The sequence below is a fragment of the Onychomys torridus genome, chromosome 4 (assembly GCF_903995425.1).
Source record: "Onychomys torridus chromosome 4, mOncTor1.1, whole genome shotgun sequence".
Lineage (NCBI taxonomy): Eukaryota > Metazoa > Chordata > Mammalia > Rodentia > Cricetidae > Onychomys > Onychomys torridus.
This window is the reverse complement of record NC_050446.1, coordinates 1,035,417-1,057,545: the sequence shown is the minus strand read 5'-3', so window position 1 is coordinate 1,057,545 and position 22,129 is coordinate 1,035,417. Positions and strand designations below refer to the sequence as shown.

The window sequence follows — 22,129 nt, the reverse complement described above, 5'->3', positions numbered from 1 at the left end:
GCTTCTTTCCTCTCCTGGTGGGTTCTGGCTTTCCTTGGGCCCCCCCCTCAGGCTATTGCCACATCATCTTCTGAATCGTCATTATCAGCAGATTTGGTGAGTCAACTGAGATTTCTTAAAGGGAGGAATTAGTTATAAGAAAGTTTTTTCCCACATTAAAAAATGAGAAACATTTTTACAATAAAGAGTGTTTGATCTCTGTTTGATAATACAATTGATGTTCTAAAAATGGAACAATTAACTGAGAGGATAATTAATGCTGATGGGACATATGTCAAGTCAATTATAAATATTATTTGTTAGATCATTTTTGTTTTATCATTTAAAAGTTGGTTAATATGAGTGCCAAGGTAAGTTTAAAAAAAAATTATTGAAACAGAACATAGAGATATTCAGACCCAGACAGAGAAATTTAAAGGTGAACCAATCTCAGCATTCCATTATAAGGTTACAGAGAAACAGCCTAAGGCTTTCCAACAGCCAACCTTAATCTATCCAGTAACCTTATAGGAACTGCCAAATGATACATATCCCCCAGATTGTGTAAGAGCTGAATGGACTCCAGTGCAAATGTTAGATGTGAGGAGATTCAAGGGAGCAATAGTCTCACATGGCACGTATCACACCTTTTGTGAAGCAGATGACTCTTGGTCAATTTGTAATAGAATTATCCCTCAAGAGTGGAGAGATTTGGTTACAGCAGTTTTGGAGGCTGGTCCTCAGTTATAGTGGAGGACCTGGCGGAAAGATGAAGCTAAGACCATTGAACAACAAAGTAAGGATAGAGGTCCTGAAATCTCCCAAGACCAACTTCTTGGAAAGAGAGATTATGCTAATGTAGAAAGGCAATCTCTATATGATGACCACACCCTGGCTTTATGCTGCCTGTGGCAGCCTTGAATACTTAGAACAGAATTGAAGAAATAGGAGAGAAAACTGAGTCATTTACTAATGTAATGCAGGATCCCCTAAATAGGATGCCTTTGCCCCCAGATGGCAGAAAGTAATTTTAAGAACATGACGCCCACATTCCGAGAGGTGGGGGTATGTGGTTTTTGGTCATTCAATGGGTTATGCATAATTGTCATTTTGTTAGGATGGTTGGTTACAAGTTGTTATTGTTAATGGTCAGGAAAAAAGCTAAAGGAAGGAGATTAGATTTAGGGTTCTTATTTGAAAAAAAACAAAAACAAAAACAAAAAGATATATAAAATATAAGATAAAGAGTATATTATTGAATATACTCTGAAGAGAAAAAAGAGGATATAGACATGATAAAAGGTAGATTGCTGAATCTACTCTGAAAAAAAGAGATACAGAAATGATGGATAAAGGGTAGATTATTGAATCTACTCTAAAAAGAAAAAAGAGAATTCGGATAAGATTTTTTAAAAGTAGATTATTGAATCTACTTTTAGAAAGAAACTAATAGTTTTAAATATTTTACCCTGGATTGGATCTTTGTATATTGTATACAAATTATGTGTATCGATACAAATTTGAGATTGTTTTTGTTAGAAAATACAGTACATATATTTCTAATCTTGTTCAAGGTATTGTACCTATATAATTCATTTAACAATGTAATGCAAATTCCTAGTCCATGAAAGCTATTATTACCAACTAATTGGGATATAAAGAAATGCAAGTTAGTATTTAGTCATATTAGTATTAGTATTGTAGTCATATTAGGTGTTTTCAAGGTCAAACAGATATATTTTAGATAGACAGGTCATCTTCAAACACTTCAGAGATCTACAGAATATGGCATTTAAGATCTTTTAACAATAGATAAGTTTAAGTCTATTATTTAAACTAATAGTTTAAAAAATAGATTTTTTTTCTTTTTTCTTTTTTTTTTTATGACTATGAGACATGTCTGCTCCTGGCAGCACCAATATACTTCACAGATTATGGGCATCGAAGAAACTCCACATGGAGTTTACTTTCTTTGTGGCAAGTTAGCCACTGGGTAAGAAAATGTCCTTGGCTCGACTGCTGACAGTAGGCTGTCCAAAAATGGACAAGCAGGACACAAAAGAAAGGATGCCGAACCTTGACAAGACAATGTAGCAAGGCCATTTAGAAAATCCTGCTTTACAGATGAGTCTGTCAGATATGTTAGGCATGTAGGTCAAAGATGGATGCCCCAATGTTGTATAGAAATCTTGGGTGACTGTCCAGGCAGTCAGCTTTTTCGGTCATATCTCACATTTTTTGGAAGTCACTTTTTTGCACTTCCTCCTTACTCAGTTAATGTTATTTCCTGGTTAGGTCTCTGAGGGAGTTGAAGATTAGAGAGTTATAGTTTTCCTTGCTAGTCACTGAAGAGGTGTATAGTGTATAAGATTGAAAGACATCAAAAGATATTTTTGGTTGTTAATACAAGTAAGGATAGAACATGAATTAGGTACACTTTGAACTCACAAAAATAGGATAGATAATGGAGTATTTCCTCTGAATCTGTCAAATATTAATGGACTGGACATTGTTAATGTACTTCTTGACTATATATTGTATATACTTATTATATTTATTGTATATAGTTTTCTTATATTAGTTATAACCTTCTTTTATTATTTTAGACCAAAAAAAAAAAAAAAAGAAAGAAAATGTGATGATATATTGGGTACCCTAATCAACTTGTCTGAGGATAGGACAGATCCAGCCACGAGATTAGACATAGAAGTCAGGCAGTGATGGCACACACCTTTAATCCCAGGACTTGATATTTCATGCCTTTGTTTGGGAAGCACACATGCTTTTAATCCCAGGAAGTAATATGGCAGGGCAGAGAAAGGTATATAAGACATGAAGAAATACGAACCCACTCTCCTTAGGCTGAGGATTTCATAGAGGTAAGAACTAGTGGCTGGCTGCTCTCCTTCTCTGATCTTTCAGTTTCTCACCCTGATATCTGGCTCTGGGTTTTTTATTAAAAGACCATCTAATATTCAAACAACACCTTTCTTTCCAATCAGAAGAAATCTATCTTATCTTCTCCTCTCGTGCTAGACTCATACAGATGCATACATGAGGATACATAAGTGTACAGCAGAACAGGGCTAATTAAAGCCCTAACACTGTCTCCCATGACCAAAACTGAGAGCTAGGGAAATAGTACATATGAGAGTTTAACTCCAGGATTCACCTCTGAACCTAGTGACAGTATATCAGAGTTCAGTATATATCCTCTATATCCTCACTAAGGAGACTGCCAGCCTTCATTTTAGTCATTGTGTCAGGAGTAAATAGACTTTCTCATTGTACTTTTAATTGGCATTTTCCTAGTTTTGTTTTGTTTTGTTTTTTGGTTTTTGGTTTTTTGTTTGTTTGTTTGGTTTTGGTTTTTTGAGACAGGGTTTCTCTGTGTAGCTTTTTGCCCCTTTCCTGGGACTCACTTGGTAGCCCAGGCTGGCCTCGAACTCACAGAGATCTGCCTGGCTCTGCCTCCCGAGTGCTGGGATTAAAGGTATGCGCCACCACCGCCTGGCTGCATTTTCGTAGTGAATAATGATACTGAGCAGTTTTTCATGTGCTTACTTGACATAATGTGCTTCTCTTCCTTTATTACATGTCTATTCTGATCTTGGGTTGATTGTCTTAGTAAGTCATAAAATATACAATATATATTTTACATGAGGGCAGCAGCAGAAACTGGAAGAGTTAATAAAATATGTAAGATTTTTAGAAATTTGTAAGCTTTCTTTTCTTAATGGCATATTTTGAAAAGCAAAATATTTTAATTTTGTTAAGGCCCAAATTATTCTTTCATAGTTTACTTTTTTTTTTCTTGTCTACTTAAAGTAAATTTGAGGCTGAAGAGATGGCCCAGTGGTTAAGAACACTTGCTGACTTTGCAAGAAAAACAAGTTCACAACTTGGGCAGCTCAGAACCACCTCCAGCTCCAGGAGACTCAAAGCCCTCTTCTGGCCTCAGTGAACAGACACACCCAAAGAAATAAATAAAAATGAAAATAAATATTTAAAAAAAATAAAGTTAGCAATACAGGATAGAGGGATGGGGTATCAAAAACAATGCTTTCTGCATTGACTTAGTAGATAAACAAGCACCTATTATCAAAACTAACTCTTCACTGGGCAGTGGTAGCGAACGCCTTTAATCCCAGCACTTGGGAGGCAGAGGCAGGCGGAGCTCTGTGAGTTCGAGGCCAGCATGGTTTGCAAAGCGAGTTCCAGGACAGATAAGGCTACACCAAGAAACCCTGTCTCAAAAAAAAAGAAAAAAGAAAAAAGAAAGAGAGAGAGAGAGAGAGAGAGAGAGAGAGAGAGAAAGAAAGAAAGAAAGAAAAAGAAAAAAGAAAGGAAGGAAGGGAAAGAAAAAAGAAAAGAAAAGAAAAGAAAAGAAAGGAAAAGAAAAGAAAAGAAAAGAAAAGAAAAGAAAAGAAAAGAAAAGAAACAATCAAAAATCCTATCTCTTCAAAGGTCAGCAACAACCCACCATGAAACCAAGTTACCCTTCCTAGATTACCATTTCCATTGAACAAGCACAACACTACTTAATTCTGTCTTTTCTCCTGGATTTAAACGGCTGTAGCTAGAGTTTTCTCTTTGTAGTTACAGTCCCACAATAAACGGCCTTACTATGTGGGAGGCCCTAAGCTATGTTCTAACTGTGTGCTGTGTATCTTTCCCTAGAATGTCATTAGTTTACACTCAACCAAATCCATCCCTCTGGATCTCATGGCCAGTTTTTCCTCCTCATTTATCAGTTTCTATGAATGGTTCTTTAACACTTTTATTGAACTTTTCCTGGAGCAAGATAAACAAATGCTGGTCCCCATTCCACCAACAACCCCAAGATAGGGCACCTATGACAGATCATGTACAGGTCCACCAAAGTCCAACTTGGGGAACCAATGAATTTACTGGAATTTCTTACAAAACATGGGTGACTAAAAAACATCTGTACCAGTAAGAGTCTCAGCCCAGCATAAATAATGACTTCTCCATAGCTACATGGATGGAGTCTTCCCTTCAATTAACCTCCCAAACTCTGCATATGCCAAGATGACATGCAGCTGGGGTAGGACTGTATAAAGCTGGCAGAGACATCTCAGGTGAGGGTCTGATGATATTCACTACCCCTCTCCTATATGAGACAAGGTCAACTGGCCCAAACTCAAGAGGCACTCGAGTAGCCACAGCTGCTTCTGATGAAGATGGTAATAATGGTAGTTATACTCAGAGAAGAGCATTCTACAACTCCCCAATGGGAAAGTGTGCTGTCTTCATTCACTCTAGCTTCCCATCTCTCTCCCACAGTCCATTAATTTAATGATTCTCCAGTGTACTTTCCAGAAATGCTGAAAGTTTTATTAGTAGATTAGGTCCAAAATGGCCTTTTCTCAATTTGCATTTTAAAAATAAGGTAGTATAATTTTAAATTTTCTTATTTTAAGTTTTTCTTAACACACCCTCACCTGCTGGTTTCTATTCTGCAATACAATATAAAATAACACCTGTTTTAGAGAAAATGTTGTTTGAAGTTTAAAATATAAATATTTCATAGCATTCCACAGAATACCATGACACTGAGGTATTCTACCACCTGAGCATGCTTAAACACCACTGAACTAATAATTTGCAACTTATATTCCTGCTAAAGTGTTCTTTCCTATGCAATGTGAAACTTTTCCTAAGAAGAAGTCAGACCAAGGTAGAAAGGTCAGACCAATTTGCCTGAGAAAATATTAAGAAATGGACCATCAGGACACCATAAATTTCCTCCTCCTTAATTCCATGCCCTAACTACCCATCCTGTGGTGCCAGCCAGCAAACAGGTAGACAGAATCAACTTCAGTGATGAGGGAAGAGTGGCTGGTTTTATATTCAGGTCACAGCAATCAAGATAACCTGGACTGCTCTTCCCAGTTAGACCAACACATTCTAGATCACCATTCTCTGCTGATCCCCAGTATTTACTACACAGATGCAGCCTAACAACACAAGCCTTATTTAAAAAAAAAAAAAAAAAAAATGTAGGAACATAAATCTTTATAATTCCCAAGAGAATTGCTAAAGCCAAATGATTTACAGACGATCAGTCATATGGAACTATCACAAACACAAACAGAGGGAGTTAAACTCACAGATTCCTGACTTAATGTTCTTAAAAACAAAACTCAGGGTTGGATATGAAGGTGTACACCTTTAATCCCAGCACTTAGAAAGCAGAGGCAGGTGGATCTCCGTGAGTCTGAAGGCAGCCTAGACTACAAAGCAAGTTCTAGGCCAACCTCAGCAATATAGTGAGAACTTGTCTCAAAAAAACCAAACAAATGAGTGAGATGACTCAAAAGGTAAAAACATTCCGTAGCCAAACCTGATGATTTGAGTTTGACCTCCAGAACCCACAGGGTGGGACAAAAAAACTGATTCCAAAAAATAGTTCTCTGATCACAACACATGTACCATCACAAGTGTGCGTGCACACATACACACACACACACAAAACACACGTAAATGTTTTAAAAAATCAACATCAACTGGGTGTGGTGGCACACTTTAATCCCAGTACTTGAGAGGCAGTCAGATCTCTGTGAGTTTGAGGCCAGCCTGGTCTACAGAGCTAGTTCCAGGACAGCAATGGCAGTTATACAGAGAAACCCTGTCTCAAAAAACTGAAGAAAAAAAAAAAAAAAAAAGACATGATGTCTATTAGGATGTGCACTGTTCCCTACAGACCAATGAAGTCGGCCCTTCCTCCCACCCTCTATCTGCCAACTAGAGTCCTAAAGTCCCTTTGGTTCCCTACCCACCACCTGAAAACTAATTCCCAAACTGTTTTCTTCAGTTCCTGTCTTAGTTAGGTTTCTATTGCTGTGATTAAACACCATGACCAAAAACAATTTGCAGAGGAAAGGGTTTATTTGGCTTACACTTCTATACTACAGTTCATCATCCAAGGCAGGAACTCAAGCAGGGCAGGAACCCAGAGGCAGGAGCTGATGCAGAGGTCATGGAGGGGTGCTGCTTACAGCTTGTTCAGCCTGCTTGCTTACAGAATCCAGAACCACCAGCCCAAGGATGATCCCACCCACAATGGGCTGGGCCCTCCCCCATAATCAATAATTAAAAAATGTCCTACATGCTTGCCTACATGTGGTGGTATTGTGTTCCCAAAAATATTGTGTGTTCCCAGAAATAAACTTATCTGGGGTCAGAGAACAGGATGGCCACAATATTAAACAGGATAGGTAGTGGTAGCACACGCCTTTAATCCCAGGGAGTGGGGGCAGAAAGAGAAAGATTATATAAGGCGTGAAGACCAGAAACTAGAAGCATTTGGCTGGTTTAGCCTTCAGGCTTTGGGGCAGCACAGTTCAGCTGAGATTCGCTGAGATTCATGTGGAGGAGGACTCAGAAGCTTCCAGACTGAGGAAACAGGATCAGCTGAGGAACTAGCAAGGTGAGGTAGCTGTGGCTTGTTCTGTGTCTCTGATCTTCCAGCAATCACCCCAATACCTGGCCTTGGTTTGATTTTATTAACAAGACTCTTTAAGATTCCTGCTACACCTACAGTTTGATCTCACAGAGACATTTCTCAATTGGGGATCCCTCCTCTCAGATGATTCTAGCTTGTGTCAAGTTCATATAAAACTAACAACCAGCACGGTTGCCATCCTGCACATGAGCTTTAGGTCCAAGTTCTAACTCTAACGGTTCTCTATGTATAGTAACATGACACTGAACATAACCCAAATCAACCTAGCCAGGAAATTTTCTCCCCAATGATGTGTGTGTGTGTGTGTGTGTGTGTGTGTGTGTGTGTGCGCGCGCGTGTGTACGTGCGTGCGGTGCCACTCCCCAAAGGTAAAGTTGAGGGGAAATTCTGTCACCTTAAATATTAATGTCCATTTAAATTATTAATCAATGTTGAGAAAGAAGGCATTTGTTACCTGTGCTTAGGTTTACTTTTTAAGCACTCCTACAAGTCTGATGTTTCAGTGTCTCCTGTACAACCACTGGAACTTGTGTTCCAGCAGACAAAGCAAATCAAAAGCTCAGGGACCAGGAGACAAGGGAATCAACTCAGTAAAGTAGTGACAGTAGTCTGCCAGGGTTAAAAGACAGCTGACTACACAGACTGAAATAGGAAAGCAGGGCCAGGGAGGGCACCCTGGAAGGCAAGGGAAGAGCCTCCATAAAATCATAAGTACCTGTCTCTCTCTGTCTCTCTCTTTCTCTTTGAGACAGGGTCTTTCTAGTGTATAGCTCTGGCTATCCTGGAACTTGCCATGTAGACAAGGCTGACCTCAAACTCAGAGATCCACCTGCCTCTGCCTTCCAAATGTTGGAATTAAAGGAGTGTGCCACTATGTCCAGCCTCACACAAGCACCATTTCAAGTTTGGGTGGGGGAACAATATGATAAAAGCAAATAATGTCAGAAGAAAAAAAGAAAATGATGATGACTAAGGACTTCAGGAAGAGGGAAACGAAGGGAAGCATACTATGCTAAGAAATAAGATCCCCCAAGTCGATGTCAGACTTCACTGTTTTGCACAAATAAATGCAAACCTTTTTAAATATAGATCTCAAGCTAGTAATAAAAGTAGGATGAGCATAATGTTAAATTCTAGATGAACTGTAACAAAAGTTCACCAGGCCCTAATGTTAACATTCTTCTCCAAACAGGAAGAAAATGTTATTCTAATGCCCTATATACCCTAGTAGAATTAGTTTGCCGTGGGATGTTCTTTCAGTATGCTGTGAATATGTGTTGCTACCATTGGTTAATAAATAAGCTGCTTTGGCCTATGGCAAAGCAGCTTAGAGGCAAGCAGGAAATCCAAGCAGAGATACAGGAAGGAGAAAGCCTGGGTCAGAAGAGATGCTGAGTGCTGCTGCGGGAGCAAGATGTAATGGAACACAGGTAATGCCACAAAGTCACATGGCAAAGCATATATTAATAGAAATAGATTGAATTAAGTTGTAAAAGTTAGCTAGCAAGAAGCAGGAGTCACAGACCAAACAGTTTTTTAATTAATATTAAGCCTCTGAGTGATTATTTTATAAGCTGCTATGGGCCAGGCAGGACACAGGAAAACTTAGGCCAACGTAAGTTCTTCTATTTAAATATTCACAACAAATATTCTATTTCTAGAGTTAACACAAGAAGAAGCATTGAAACTTTGGCTCTAGTCATACATCAAAATTTAAAGGATCATGGCACATGCCTATAATTTCAGCATTTATGAGGCAGAGGCAGGAAGATCATAAATGCAAGGCCAGCCTGTGATACATAAGTGAAACGCTGTCTCAAAACACCAAGATAAATAAATATCACATAAAGTAAAAGTCTAGCTTAGAGAAGGTAGATCAACAAGCCTGGGTAAATTCTTCTCCTTGCCTTTCAAAGTACTGAGTCAAGAGACACTGCTAAAAGTCAGTGAAACAATAAAGAGATCCTAAGTATAATTAACCAATATCATAATTAACATAATATAAATACAGAAAACAATGGACAAAGGCTGGCGATGATATGGTTCTTGAACGCTCTCAGTTCAATCTCTAGGACCAAAGAAGAAAGAAAGAAAATACAAAGAGAAAAGCATATAAAGGCACTCTATTTTCATTTCAGGGAATCAGTAGTTACCATCTAAGATTAATTAACAGAAAGCTTTATCTAGGGTTATGGGTGAATCAAAGAACCAGTAAACAGTGTTTGATCCAAATAAGACTGGAAAAGAGCAGGGTAGCGGGCTTGTTGTTCTCCATGGGATTATAAAAGATTTGATTTGTTACCGTGTACTTAAAACTTTGATTTAAAAAATTTTGAGACAGAGTCTAATGCTGTCCCAACCAGCCTCCAACTATGTAGCAGAGGATAACCTTGAACTTCTGGTCTTCCTGCCTTAATCTGTGTACTGGAATTACAGATATGTGACACAGCACCTGGTTTATGCCATGATGTGAATCAAACCCAGGGCTTCCTGCATGCTAGGCAAGCACTCTATTATAGAGTTATATCCCCAGCCCAATCAAAATACTTTTTAAGGACTGACAAACACATCCTGTTGACAAAGCTATAAAGTTAACAGCACCTTCCAGTGACAATGAGAGTGAACACAATCATGTGGAAAAAGATCATCTAGCAAAATTACAGATTTGCTTTCTGTCCTTCAGCACTAGGGATCAAACCAAAAGTTTTGGGCATTCTAGCTAAGTTTCACCAATGAGCTACAATACCCCCAGCCTCAAATTCACCATCTGACCCACTATTCCATCCTAAAAAGTTATATATATATATATGAGTATTTATTTTCGCAAGATTTGTAACTTAAATACCCATCTGTATGAGACAAGTTGAATAAACCATGGTCTGTCTACTGAATGGAATACTATGCTGTCTACACTGCTAACAGTCATCTCTTTACAGGATGAGAAAAAGTCAAAGGGGGAAGTAGGCTGTGCTACTACTCATTTGAAGGCCTGGCATGAAGATGCATGAATATACTACCTATTTGCCTTTCTTGATCACTTTTAGTGGAATGACAAATAAAAGTCTAAAATCAAACTGGTTACCTACAGAGAAAAGAAGCAAGGGAAACAGAGAAGGGATATGGGACTTTTATGAATACACCTGCTCTGTAGCTTTATCTTTGAAGCTATATTATATGCAACAACAAAACAAATTAAATCGTCTTTAAAAGCAATTCCAGCAGTTCTTTATGGAGCTGCAGCACGTGGCTCTGTTAGGTCTGCCTTTCTAACCCAGATAAACTCAACTTTGCTTTTTTCCCTTTTTCTAATACTGGCCACAGCCTCTTACTTTTCTCTGAAGCTACTTATTTATTCTCACTTCTACCATGTGGTTGCTCACAAATAGCATGGTTTTCTCTCTTCCTTTTCTCCATCTTCCTCACTGGACAGGTTCTGAGATTTACAGCTTACCTGCCCTAGGGTTGTTCTTTTAAACTCTAATAAAATTATCCTTGAGCTTAAAAAATTAAGAAAAGCAACTCCCCCCAAAATTTAAACTGTTTTAAGCCAACTATGTTTCTGTTCCAAGTTGGTGACACAACCACAAAGAAATTATTTCTACTTGTTTAAAACAGTAATTTGACTATACATTCCTTATAAGGTATGCCCCATGGACCAAAACAAACAAAAAACCCTACCAAATTAAATAATAATAACGGGCCTACAAGACAGCTCATTGGGTAAAAGCACTTTCTGAGAAACCTATGTAAAAAGCTGAACACAGTGACTGCATCTGTAATCCCAGCCACAATATTCAGAGTCAAACAGGAGGCAGCAACAGAACTGGCTGAAGTTCACCTATGCAGTGCACTGGCAGAAAGAACTAGAGACCCTGCTCAAAATCAAGGCAGCAGGAGAGAACCAAATCCCAAAGGTTTTCTCTGTCCTCCACATGTGCACCACGGTACATGAGTGCCCTCAGTTTCTTTTACTTTCTCTCTCCCTCCTCCTACCCATTTGTGGGGATGCAGAGGGAATAAGAATAAATATATAATAATAGTCTTGAGAGACAACTCAGTGATTAAAAGCACTTACAGGCCTTATAGAATCCAAATTCAGTTCCCAACACCCATACTAGGCAGCTTACAATCACCTGTAATACCAGTTCCAAGAGAGATGGCTCAGCAGGTAAATATATACACTTTGTAAGCCTGGTGACCTGAGTTCAATCCCTGGAACCTACATAAACATAGAAGACACTTGACTCGGCAAAGTTGACCTCTGACCTCCACATGCACACTGTGGCACACAACATATGCACAACAATAATAGTATTAAAATAATAATAAATATTTTCAGCAGTCCTACTGCTAAAGGCAATGCTAGGTCTGCTACTGAGTAGCCTGGGCATTACAGAAAAAGCTAAAGAGTTATTAGAAATTTAGTATCAAGTACAATGTTCGAGACTGAGATGAAAGGGTGATGAAGGTAAACTGTTGTATCTGGAATTGGGAAAGACTGGTATGAACATAGCAATTTCACATTTCTATTACATTAAAGCAGGTCTCAGCATGTAGCTCAGACTAGCCAGGAATTCATAATCCTCTGCTTCAGCCTCTCAAGAGCTGGGCTAAAAGGTGTGAGGCACCATGCCCAGAAATATTTAGTGTCCACACACACACACACACACACACACACACACACACACACACACCCCTCCTGATCCCTGCCCAGTTTTGATCTCTGGAAAAGCCTAGAAATGACACAATAGCAAACTTTCCCACACTGAAAAACAAAACTAAAGCCCAGACCAAGATTACTAAGGCCATTTCCCACCGTAAGTAGGCAAGACTCCCAAGAAAAAAAAAAATGGTGGAATATAGGTCTGGAGCAAGAAACACTTAAAATGACCCAAACTCTTAGAAACTCATAGGACCTGGCAAAAGGACTCCCAAAGAACAATAATAAATAAGGGGTGGAGGGGGACAAATTTAACATCAATGAGTATAATAAGTGTGATAGCTTGGGGGCAGCAAATAAGATTACCTAAATGCATTTAAAGTGACACTCCCTCAATAAAAAAAATTAATTGCCTTCAGAAAATTAAAGGAAGCTATATGAAAACTCATAAAGGCAAACAAGCATCCATCCTGTCTTTCTGGCATGAACTGTATCTGGAGTCATTCAAAGGTTAAAATGGGAAAGGTTTTCTTTATAGAAGCATTCCAACGAACAGAAGAAGACATAACAGAAACAGAATATGGCATTTGACCACCTTAGCCAGTGAAACCAGGAGAGAGAACCAGATATCTACCATGTGCTGCATGGTAGAAGCAGCTCTTACCACTAAGTATTCTTACCAAGAAAATGAACTTGAATCTCATCAAGTCACTCATTCTAATTAACAAGTTAGAGGGAATATAAAAGATAGAGGAACATATTAAATAAATCATGAGGATGCAATGGAAATTACATAGAACCAACAATCAATTTCTTTAAGAAATAAATTGCAGAGCCAGGAACAGTGGCCTTTAATCCCAGCACTTGGGAGGCAGAGGCAGGTAGATCTCTGTGAGCTTGAGTCCAACCTTGTCTACATAGTGAGTTCCAGAACAGCCAGGACTATGTAGAGAGACCCTATCTCCAAAAAAAAAAAAAAAAAAAAAAAGAAAGAAAGAAAGAAAGAAAGAAATTGCAAAAAGTAAAAAAGAGTGTATTCAAACAAATCTGTTTTTAAGATGGGGGGGGCAAGATGGCACAGTAAATAAGATGCTTGCCACCTGAACAAGCTTGAGCACTGAGTTCCATCTCTAGAACCCACATAAGCAAGGAGAGAACCAACTCCACAAAAGTGTCCTCTATCCTCCACACATACACCATATAAACCATGGTAAATCCACACATCATACACTAATAATAAATAAAACTTAAACTTTTTTTTTTTTTTTTTTTTTTTTTTTTGGTTTTTCGAGACAGGGTTTCTCTGTGTAGCTTTGTGCCTTTCCTGGATCTCGCTCTGTAGACCAGGCTGGCCTTGAACTCACAAAGATCCAAAAGATCCACCTGCTTCTGCCTCCCGAGTGCTGGGATTACAGGCATGTGCCACCCCACCTAGCAAAACTTAAACATTTTTATAAGCAAAAAAAAAAAAAAAACAAAAACGTGAAATTATGAATAGATTTGTAATAATACTAAAAAAGTCTTGCAAATTTTTTAGGTGTGGTATTATTGCTTTAAAAAGATCTTTCAGCTCTTTCAGTGACAGGGAAATATTTACAAATGAAATATGTCATTTGGAATTTGATTCAGAATAATCTAGGTGGAAGAGGGAGTTACAAACCATTACCTACAAATGAAACTAAAGCCATAACTTAATGGGTTGAAAGTGAGGGATGAGAGTGATTTGGGAGCTTACTAAGCTGCTCTATTTTTACAGATGTTTATTTTTCCAATATAAAATCATTTTAAAAGTCTAAACACCATGGAAAATGACTGAACAGTGATACCAGCTAAAACAAAGTATAAATTAGAAAATGGAATAAAAATGTCCAGTATTTATGAAAACATAAAATGTTTTAAGTATTGCAATTCTGATTATTTACATGCTCATCTGATCTCTTAGTAGACTATAGGCTTTCCTTTCTCCCCAGTCAGCAAGAAAAATGATTTTCAGACATCAGAATCTCCAGCCTTCAAATAAATCCAGTAAAACATACCATACAACTTAACTGTCTCACTAAAGGAAGCAAATATGCTTTAAAAAAAAAAAAAAAACTACTGTAAAAAGAAACATTTTTGCTTGCTTGCTTTTGACCTTTTAAAACTTCAGGTTTTCAGATGACAGCATGCTTTATTCTCAACAAGCAAGACTCATGATAGCTGTCATTTACTAAACATCTGTGCTAAGGGCTAGACCAGAAAATGAACACACAAACACAAACACACACACACACACACACACACAAACTTGAGTGGACATATGAACGCCCTCAAGGCTAGGGAAAGAGACTCAATTTAGCACAGAGAATACTGTAAACAAGTTTTAAGCTGGTTATGTCTCGTAGATCTTTTGGGGTGTGGTGTGGTGATGGGGAAAGATTGATGCTTCAATGCCATATTCCCCATCCTAGCTTCCCTCACACCCTGGAGTCCAAGCAGAGCTTCTTCTCTAGACTGGTTTCCTTCCTTCCATTTCTTCATGAGGCCTAATAAGTAAGATCAATGCAACATCCCTGAAACCTTTTCTGTGGCTGACAGATCAAAAGGTGTTTCTTTCTGTTGCTCACTCTTTCTAAATCAGCCATGGATATATTTCCTTCTTGAAGCTAGAACCAGTCTTACTTGTCTACCAGAGCTCATACCTTCACTGTGGGCTCTTAAAGACTCCTTCCTTTCTCTGACTGGTGGTGCACACCTTTAATCTCAGCACCTGGGAGGCAGATGTAGGTGGATCTCCAAACTCAAGGCCAGCCTGGACTATAGAGTTCCAGGACAGTCAGGGCTACACAGAGAAACCCTGTCTCAAAAAAAAAAAAAAAAAAAGCCTTTCTCATTGCAGACCAAAACACCTTCTCCCAATTGTAACTTTTCACTTGTCTTCAGAACTGTAAACACATCATACATCCCATTTAAAATACAACTTGGCTAAGTCTGCTGGATCATCTTTACCCTCTCTGGGGTCCACAACCTCCTGTCTTCATACGTATTACTCCCTGGTTAATATCACCACTAGCAATGCCACCATCACCACCCTTACCCCTTTAGGGCTCTTAATCATCTTGCAACTGAAACACCCTCTCCCTAAAGCCTTCTCTAGACACTCCCTCCCTGCCCCAGGGTAGCCAGCCTCACCTTCACTCCATCACCTAGTCATTACTGGCAGCCCTGCCACCACAGCAATTATATTCAATTATGCCTAGGTTTGGGGCGAGGGGCAGGGTGCTACTATTTTGTAGTTGTGTCTACTTTAGAAAGCTACAGCACAAAAGAAAAACCTTCATTTTTGTACCCCTCGTACTTTGCATACTATCAGGCACAGTGCTACTATAATTGATAGCAGCTAACATTTATTAAATGCTTAATGTGTGCTTAACACTTCTTAGTTCTGTAGTAAGAGGGTAACTGAATTAATGGATTCCTCCAATACCAACCTCAAGGAGGGCAGTCCAATGGGGACAGCAGAATAGCATTTGGGCTAATGCAGACACCATCACATGGCCAAAGCTGTTGGCCTATGCCATTCCTATGCCTTCACATCTTAAAGTATGCTTTTCTCGAGTCCATTAATGTCAGGTTTCTTTGAATTCACTTAAAATACTTCCTTCCATTACTTACAATCCACTTTCTGGACTTGGTGCCTGGAAGCAATTTCTAGGATGTCACCACAAGCAATATTAAACTGCCTCATGGTTTCCTGCTGTGCATCTGCATTATCAGTTAAACTGCCCCATATTAACCACATACCAGTCCACTGGGATCACTCAAACACTAAATAAGATTTAGACATACCTATCCAAGAATGTCACTTACCACTGCTCCTTTTATGCCTCTAGGAAATACCTGCTTGGGCTGAAAGTTTAAGTCTCAAGTGAACTACCTGAATACTGGTAACCCTTTCTTTTGTCACTAAGATGTTTGGTTTTATGCAAGACAATATGCCATTATTAAAATGAACACAGACTAAACAAACTCTAGTAAAGGTAACATTCTCCCCAGACGAGGACAATTTGGCTTAGACTTATTGAATACAGAAACTTTTGAGAGTTATAATAGCAAACTGCTCTTCTGAATTCTATGTACATTTCAATCTGAGAACCTAATGTCTTAATTTAGTATCTTAATTCAGACCCTATTTATGATAAATTCTTCCTACACAATCATGTTTGATACAAGGAACTGAAAAAAAATCTGATAGTCCTTGCTTTCAAGAAGTTTGTGCCCCACTTAATATAAGACAATTGAGGAACAAGACTTTGCACTGCCATCCTAAAGAACAAGTAGTTACAGAAACACAGGGAGGCACCTGACCTGACCTAGGATGGGGGTGCAGACAACTTGAAGGAACTAGCATCTGATCTTAAGCCTACGGACTCCCACTCTCTCATGTGAAAAATTGTTTAATAATTAGTTTAATAATTAGTTAATAAATAGCAACAGTGGAGAGTTGTAAGGGTTTTATGAAATGATTCACATTAAACATTACCATAGTGCCTGACACAGACTGCTCCAGCAGCCTCAGGTTGCCAAGTCTCAACAAGCAATAAATCACCTCCTGGACCCAATAACACACCTGCTTTATCACTAATCATACAGACACCAGCTTCACAATTACAGACAGTAACATTTTTCTAATCAACTTTTTTTTTAATATTGTGACATTAAGTCTTGCTCTCCACATGAACATCAAAACTGTTTTTTCTATTACCTGAAACATACATTTCTTTGACATTTCTGGCATAAAATACATCTCTGACATTCTTAAAACCATTTGACAAGATGTAAAACAACCACTAAGTTCTTATATGGGCCTGGTAATCACATTGACCTTGTGTTTACTGTTAATGATCCGCAGGTCCCTTCTACCCTAGGAAAATCCAGATTCACAGATACACTGTTTCATAGTCAGCATGAAAAAGAGCTGGAATTTGAACCCAGATCTGATGCTCATTGTCCTTGTAATGGCACAAGGCATTAGAGATAAAAGGAAATACAGATTTCTTGGGGAAGTCTAGAAATTGCTCAGTCTGCCCCCACTCACCTACCCACCTACTTACTCAATGGGGCCTGAACACTTAGCTTTCACCTCAACCAGGTGAACACCTTGTTCTGCCTGACAGAACAGCCAATAGCAACCAAAGCCATTTTCTCCAATGACAAGGGTGGCACCCAAACTGACTGTTCTCCCACCACTTGTCCATCCATGCTCCTAACTATGGACAGAAATCGCACAACCAACACTCCCTATAAGTCACAATGACTATGAATCATAACCGCTTTCATGCTCTTTCAAACTCACCACGGGTTAACATATTTCCCAGGCTCTTTTTTTTTTTTTTTAACCACTCAGCAGACAAGTTTGAAGATCAATAAGACCATTCTTCATACTAATTTCACACTTAATGCAGTTTCATGCGCCTTGGTAAATTCCCTTGCTCAAGTGCTCAGATATTACAGTGATATGTTCCACAAAACATACTTAAGAAACATCTTTGTCAACCTGCTACTATCAAGAATATGAGCAGATGACAGCTAGTCAACTGAACTTCTGCTTGTTCTATTTGAATGTTCACTCGAACACTTGATGCCTCCAGTTGGGCAAGTCTCTGAACTCTATGGAAGAAGAAAAGTAAGCATCTTCACACTTTCTCTGCAGCTCTGAGGTGACTTTAAGTGTTTCTGTGAGCTATTGACATCCAAGTTTACAGCTCTTACGGCTGAACTTAGCTTGGAGTGCCTTCTAATACCAATAGTTCACAGACTACATCATTTTCCCTCCTCAGATTCTCAGACTCCTGCTTAGGTTATGTTCTAACGCCCCCTCCCTTTCCTATAAAAATAAAAGTCACCTCTTACCTCCACATTCACTTTCTAAGCAAACTTTTCTAATTTCATTCAGCAGGTATCACAGAGCTTCTTTAACACACACTAGACACCTTTTGTAAATGAGAAACCTAACTGCTGGAGAATGAACTGCTGGGCAAGGGTCACAGTTGCATGTGCATCACCTGGACATGAGAAGCAATGTTTGAATAATTATTATTTTTTTGCCCTTGAGGCCCTTCCTCTTTCAAACTTCCCTAGTACAATTCTCAAAATGCTGAAATAAACACATCCAACTGACTTTCCTATAAGAGGTTTATGGTGTCTTGTGAATGCTGTTTTCCCGAAAAGCCTATGCTGTAAACTTCCTTTGTAAATGTCCCTAAGCAATTCTATTAGTCATAGAGAAAAAGTGAACATTTGCTAATGATTAGAGAGATAAAGCATCTGGGGCTGGGGGAGGGAGTGGCCAGAAGAGGTCTTGGCTGTGAGGAGAGATAGTCCAAGGCAACACACCCAAATTGGACCACATAAAAGTTGCCCTTTCCAAAGTCAACTTGTAAGTCTAGGAGGAGGCCAACAATGTTTCAGTAGGTTCTGAAGTTACAAGTATCAACAATTTCACCAGAAAAGGAAGTTTCAACCAGGGACTCCAAGTGAATGAAGGAGTGAAGGAATTTGCCAGATTGGATTACAAAACCTTTTCATAATCAGGTGCTCAGTTACAACCCAAAGGTATCTTCCTTCACAGCCTTTGGCCCTTGCTTGTATGGAGACTGAGATGAGAGAGAGAAATAGCAAAGGCAAAGGGCCTTCCTCGGCAGGCCATCAAGCCCTTAAATCCACCAGAGCCCTCCCCGCCTCCCCCACCAAGAACCTCACACCACTTCCGTGTGAGGCTACAGGCCTCAAGCAGTCAGACTTCAACCTCTCAGGACCTGCCAGCTCTCGGGATCGCCACCAACACACCCATGTGGGGACTTGCTTCCGGAGACCTCCCTACTCTCCGCAGCTGTGGGACCGTTTTCTGAGGCCAAGGGAGCCACCTGGTCATGTCAGCGGTTCCCGCTCTCAGGTGAGGAGAGGACGTCTGGTCTCCCGCGCCCCTCCACCGCGCACGCACCCCGTTCCCGAGCCTCCCGCATCGCCATGGCAACCGTCCCCCTCCCCGCTTGACGCCTCCACGCGGGGCGCCCCTTCAGTCAGGGCAACAAGTCCCCCAGCGCGGCCCGCGGCCTGCAGCTCTAGCCCGGCCTCGCCTCCCCCGCGCCCAGCCCGGCCCGGCTCCGCCCGGCCGCACTCACTTGATCCTGGAGCCCATGGTCCCGGGGCCTCCTCATGGACCCGCGGGCCCCGCTCGGCGCTGCGCTGCGCTGCCCGCCCGCCCGCGGCGGACCAGCCTCCCTCTGGCGCTCTCCCCGCCCTTTCCTCCCTTCCCTCAGGCTGGGGCCCGCTTCCAGGCTAGCTCCCTCGCCGCCGCTTCCCGGGGTTAAAGTAGTCGCTCCTGCCGGGCGAACGCCATGGTCGCGTACCCGGCGCGCGCCGCCCCCTCGGTCTCTCACACCGCCGCCCCTTCCCACCCGCGCAGCCGGCCGCGGGGCCTGCTGGGGAGTGTAGTCCGTTCGCGTGAGGCGGGCCTCGGAGGCTGGAAGCGCACAGCCAGAGAGAGGCCTGGGGCTTCGCTGAGAAGAAAACTAGAGACTTGTATCCCACTGCTCTCCGTCAGAATCCACCCAAAACGCCCTGAAGAAATTTGAGGCAACTGACGAAGCCTTCGTTCACGCCCCTGTGGAATCCTCTTGACAAGCCAAAACTTGGGGTATCTCAATCTGAAGGAAGCATTTGTCCCCCCTCACATATGCTTTAACTCAGTAACCCACAGTGACTCTGCTTTCACTGAGTCAGGCTTTGGGTTCTTGGCTTCTTGAATTTGAAGAATGAAGTTCGCGGACCATGGAGTAAAGTTTAGCTTAAAAGCGTTTTTAAAACATCCATAGGTAGGAGCTTGAAGAAAAACAAAAACAAAAAAACAGAGCCTGCTCATCCCAGGAAATGGGGTAGCAACTAGCCTCATGCCAGGGGCTGGGGATGAGTTGGCAGTGTCTCCACTCAGTTCCCAAGTCTTGTCCTCACCTGTAACTTCTGGACAAAGGTAAGAGATAACAAGCAGCCAGAACTCTTCTGGTATTCCTGGCCTCCAGCAAGGACATTCTAGGAACTGCTGCTTTGAAGTCCTTCCTTTACCTGGCCTGTTTGTATCTTCTGTTCTCTTCATTCCCACCTTTGGCGTAGACGCAGTGTTGCCTCCTCAGACCAATACCTTCCTGTGAATTCCAGACAGATCTTCTCTGTCACACCATCTACTTCTACTCTTCTCCTTTCCTATTAAGACTGGTAACTCATACCCACAGGAAAGTTACCTAGAAAGGACCTGTGATGATTAATATTTTCAACTTGACAGAATCTAGAAGCATATTTTGAGAATTCCTTCCCTGGAGATATGAAAACAATGTGTACCCTCTCCTTATAAGGCCCCAATTACAAACCAGCAGGTAAGTCCACCAAAGTTCAACTTAGGGAACCAATGAGTTTATTGGATTTATAAAGCATGAGTGAGGGTTTCTTACAGGAATAAGCTGCACTAGAAAGTGTCCATCCTAGCATGAACGATAGCTTTCTCATAGATATATATATATGTAATTTTCTTTAGATAACCTCCTGTAATCTACTACAATCTGTGCACTCTAATACCAACCCACCCCACCTCCCAGGCACAGAGGAGTGTGCAATCAGATTAGATGGCATACAAATGGCTGGGAGGAGCAGGTGGATTCTCTGGTGTGGGGCCAACCCTCCTTCTCTGAGGAACTGTTAACTGTCAACAGACCTACTCTTGACAACTTTCTGAAAGCAGGCACAGCTGATATGAAAATGAGGCTATTGTGCTGGGAGAATCAAGTTTACAATCAATATGCTAAGTAAAAAAAAGCTCTGGGACTATCTATGAGGGAGTTTCTTGATCAGTTTGATTCAGGAGGGTGGTCCTATTCCATGGGCTGGATTAAAAGAGAAGAGGAGCTCCCAGGCAGCATTCCTTCCTGTCTCTGCTTCCTGACTAGATTCTTTGGGACCAGCTGCCTCCCTCTCCTGCTGTCATGCCCTCCCCACATGTCATCTGTACCCTCAATCTGTGAGCCAAGTTAAACCTTTCCTAAGTTGTTGGCAGTTTTGGGGTTTTGTTTGTTTTGTTTTGAGACAGGGTCTCACGATCCAGCCCTGTTGGCCAGGAACTCAGAGACATGCCTCCCTCTGTTTCCTGAGTGCTGAGCTTTTAAATTGCTTTTGTGGGGTGTTTCATCAGAAGAAAAGCAACTAATACAGGACCTGTGGGGTGGCTCTGCAAGGGCCCCTGCTTCCTTTATTGGTCATAATGAGGGCTCCAGTATTGAAACTTCTTCTGATCACAACTGTCCCTGTCATCAATTAACAAAAGGGAAACTATTTGAAAATCAGGATCATCAACCTACTACCTGTCCCTGCCGGACCCCTTCCCTGAGAGACTCACTTTCATGAACCCCAGTTTCATGTCCTCTAGGCCTGGAGGGACCACAAAGGAAGCAATAATGACAGATCCGCTTAGTGAGGGCATGAGTGCATGCCCTTTATGAATTAGGCACGATATTCCCCAGGATGGGTTCATGCCAATACTCATGATGCTCCTGGGAATTTGCCCTCCCCATTTGCAAAGAGGAAACTGAGGCATATTCACCAGGTGATACACTAACAACTAGTGAAGCCAAGATCAACATCAGTGCTGAGTGATTCCAGACACATGCCAGATCTAGTCATTCTTGAGGGTGACACTTTCGGACACAAGTCAGAAGATGCCATAAACTCACAGAGTCCCTTTTGGCACTGGGCTTTTTCTTTCTCTTCCTTGCCTTCTTTAGTTTTCTCTTCTGAAATGCCATTCATCCCTTCTACCATTTTAACCCTTCTAAAGCCATAAAAATGTCTCCCTCCTCTCCACTTATCTCATAGTCACTAGTAACATCCGAGGCTCCCAGCCAGGCAGACAGTAAAGAAAACACAGTGTAGAAAAACTCCTTCTTTGGGAGTATCTCCAGTTAAAAAGAAGATCT

General features: G+C 40.8%; 1 protein-coding gene across 5 annotated transcripts in view; it reads right to left on the bottom strand.

Moving 5' to 3' along the window:
- The window catches only part of Dennd1a (DENN domain containing 1A), a 479,814-nt gene extending 460,238 nt beyond the window's left edge, over nucleotides 1–19,576 (bottom strand). For 2 of the 5 annotated variants that reach the window (XM_036185072.1, XM_036185077.1), the window contains exon 1: nucleotides 19,292–19,380. In XM_036185072.1, coding sequence (XP_036040965.1) covers nucleotides 19,292–19,308 — 17 coding nt within the window. In that variant the 5' untranslated portion in view covers nucleotides 19,309–19,380. Of the gene's footprint in view, nucleotides 1–19,291 lie in introns of all 5 variants that reach the window. The other 3 variants (XM_036185075.1, XM_036185074.1, XM_036185076.1) reach the window with 2 other exon arrangements.
- Nucleotides 19,577–22,129: the final 2,553 nt, after the last annotated feature.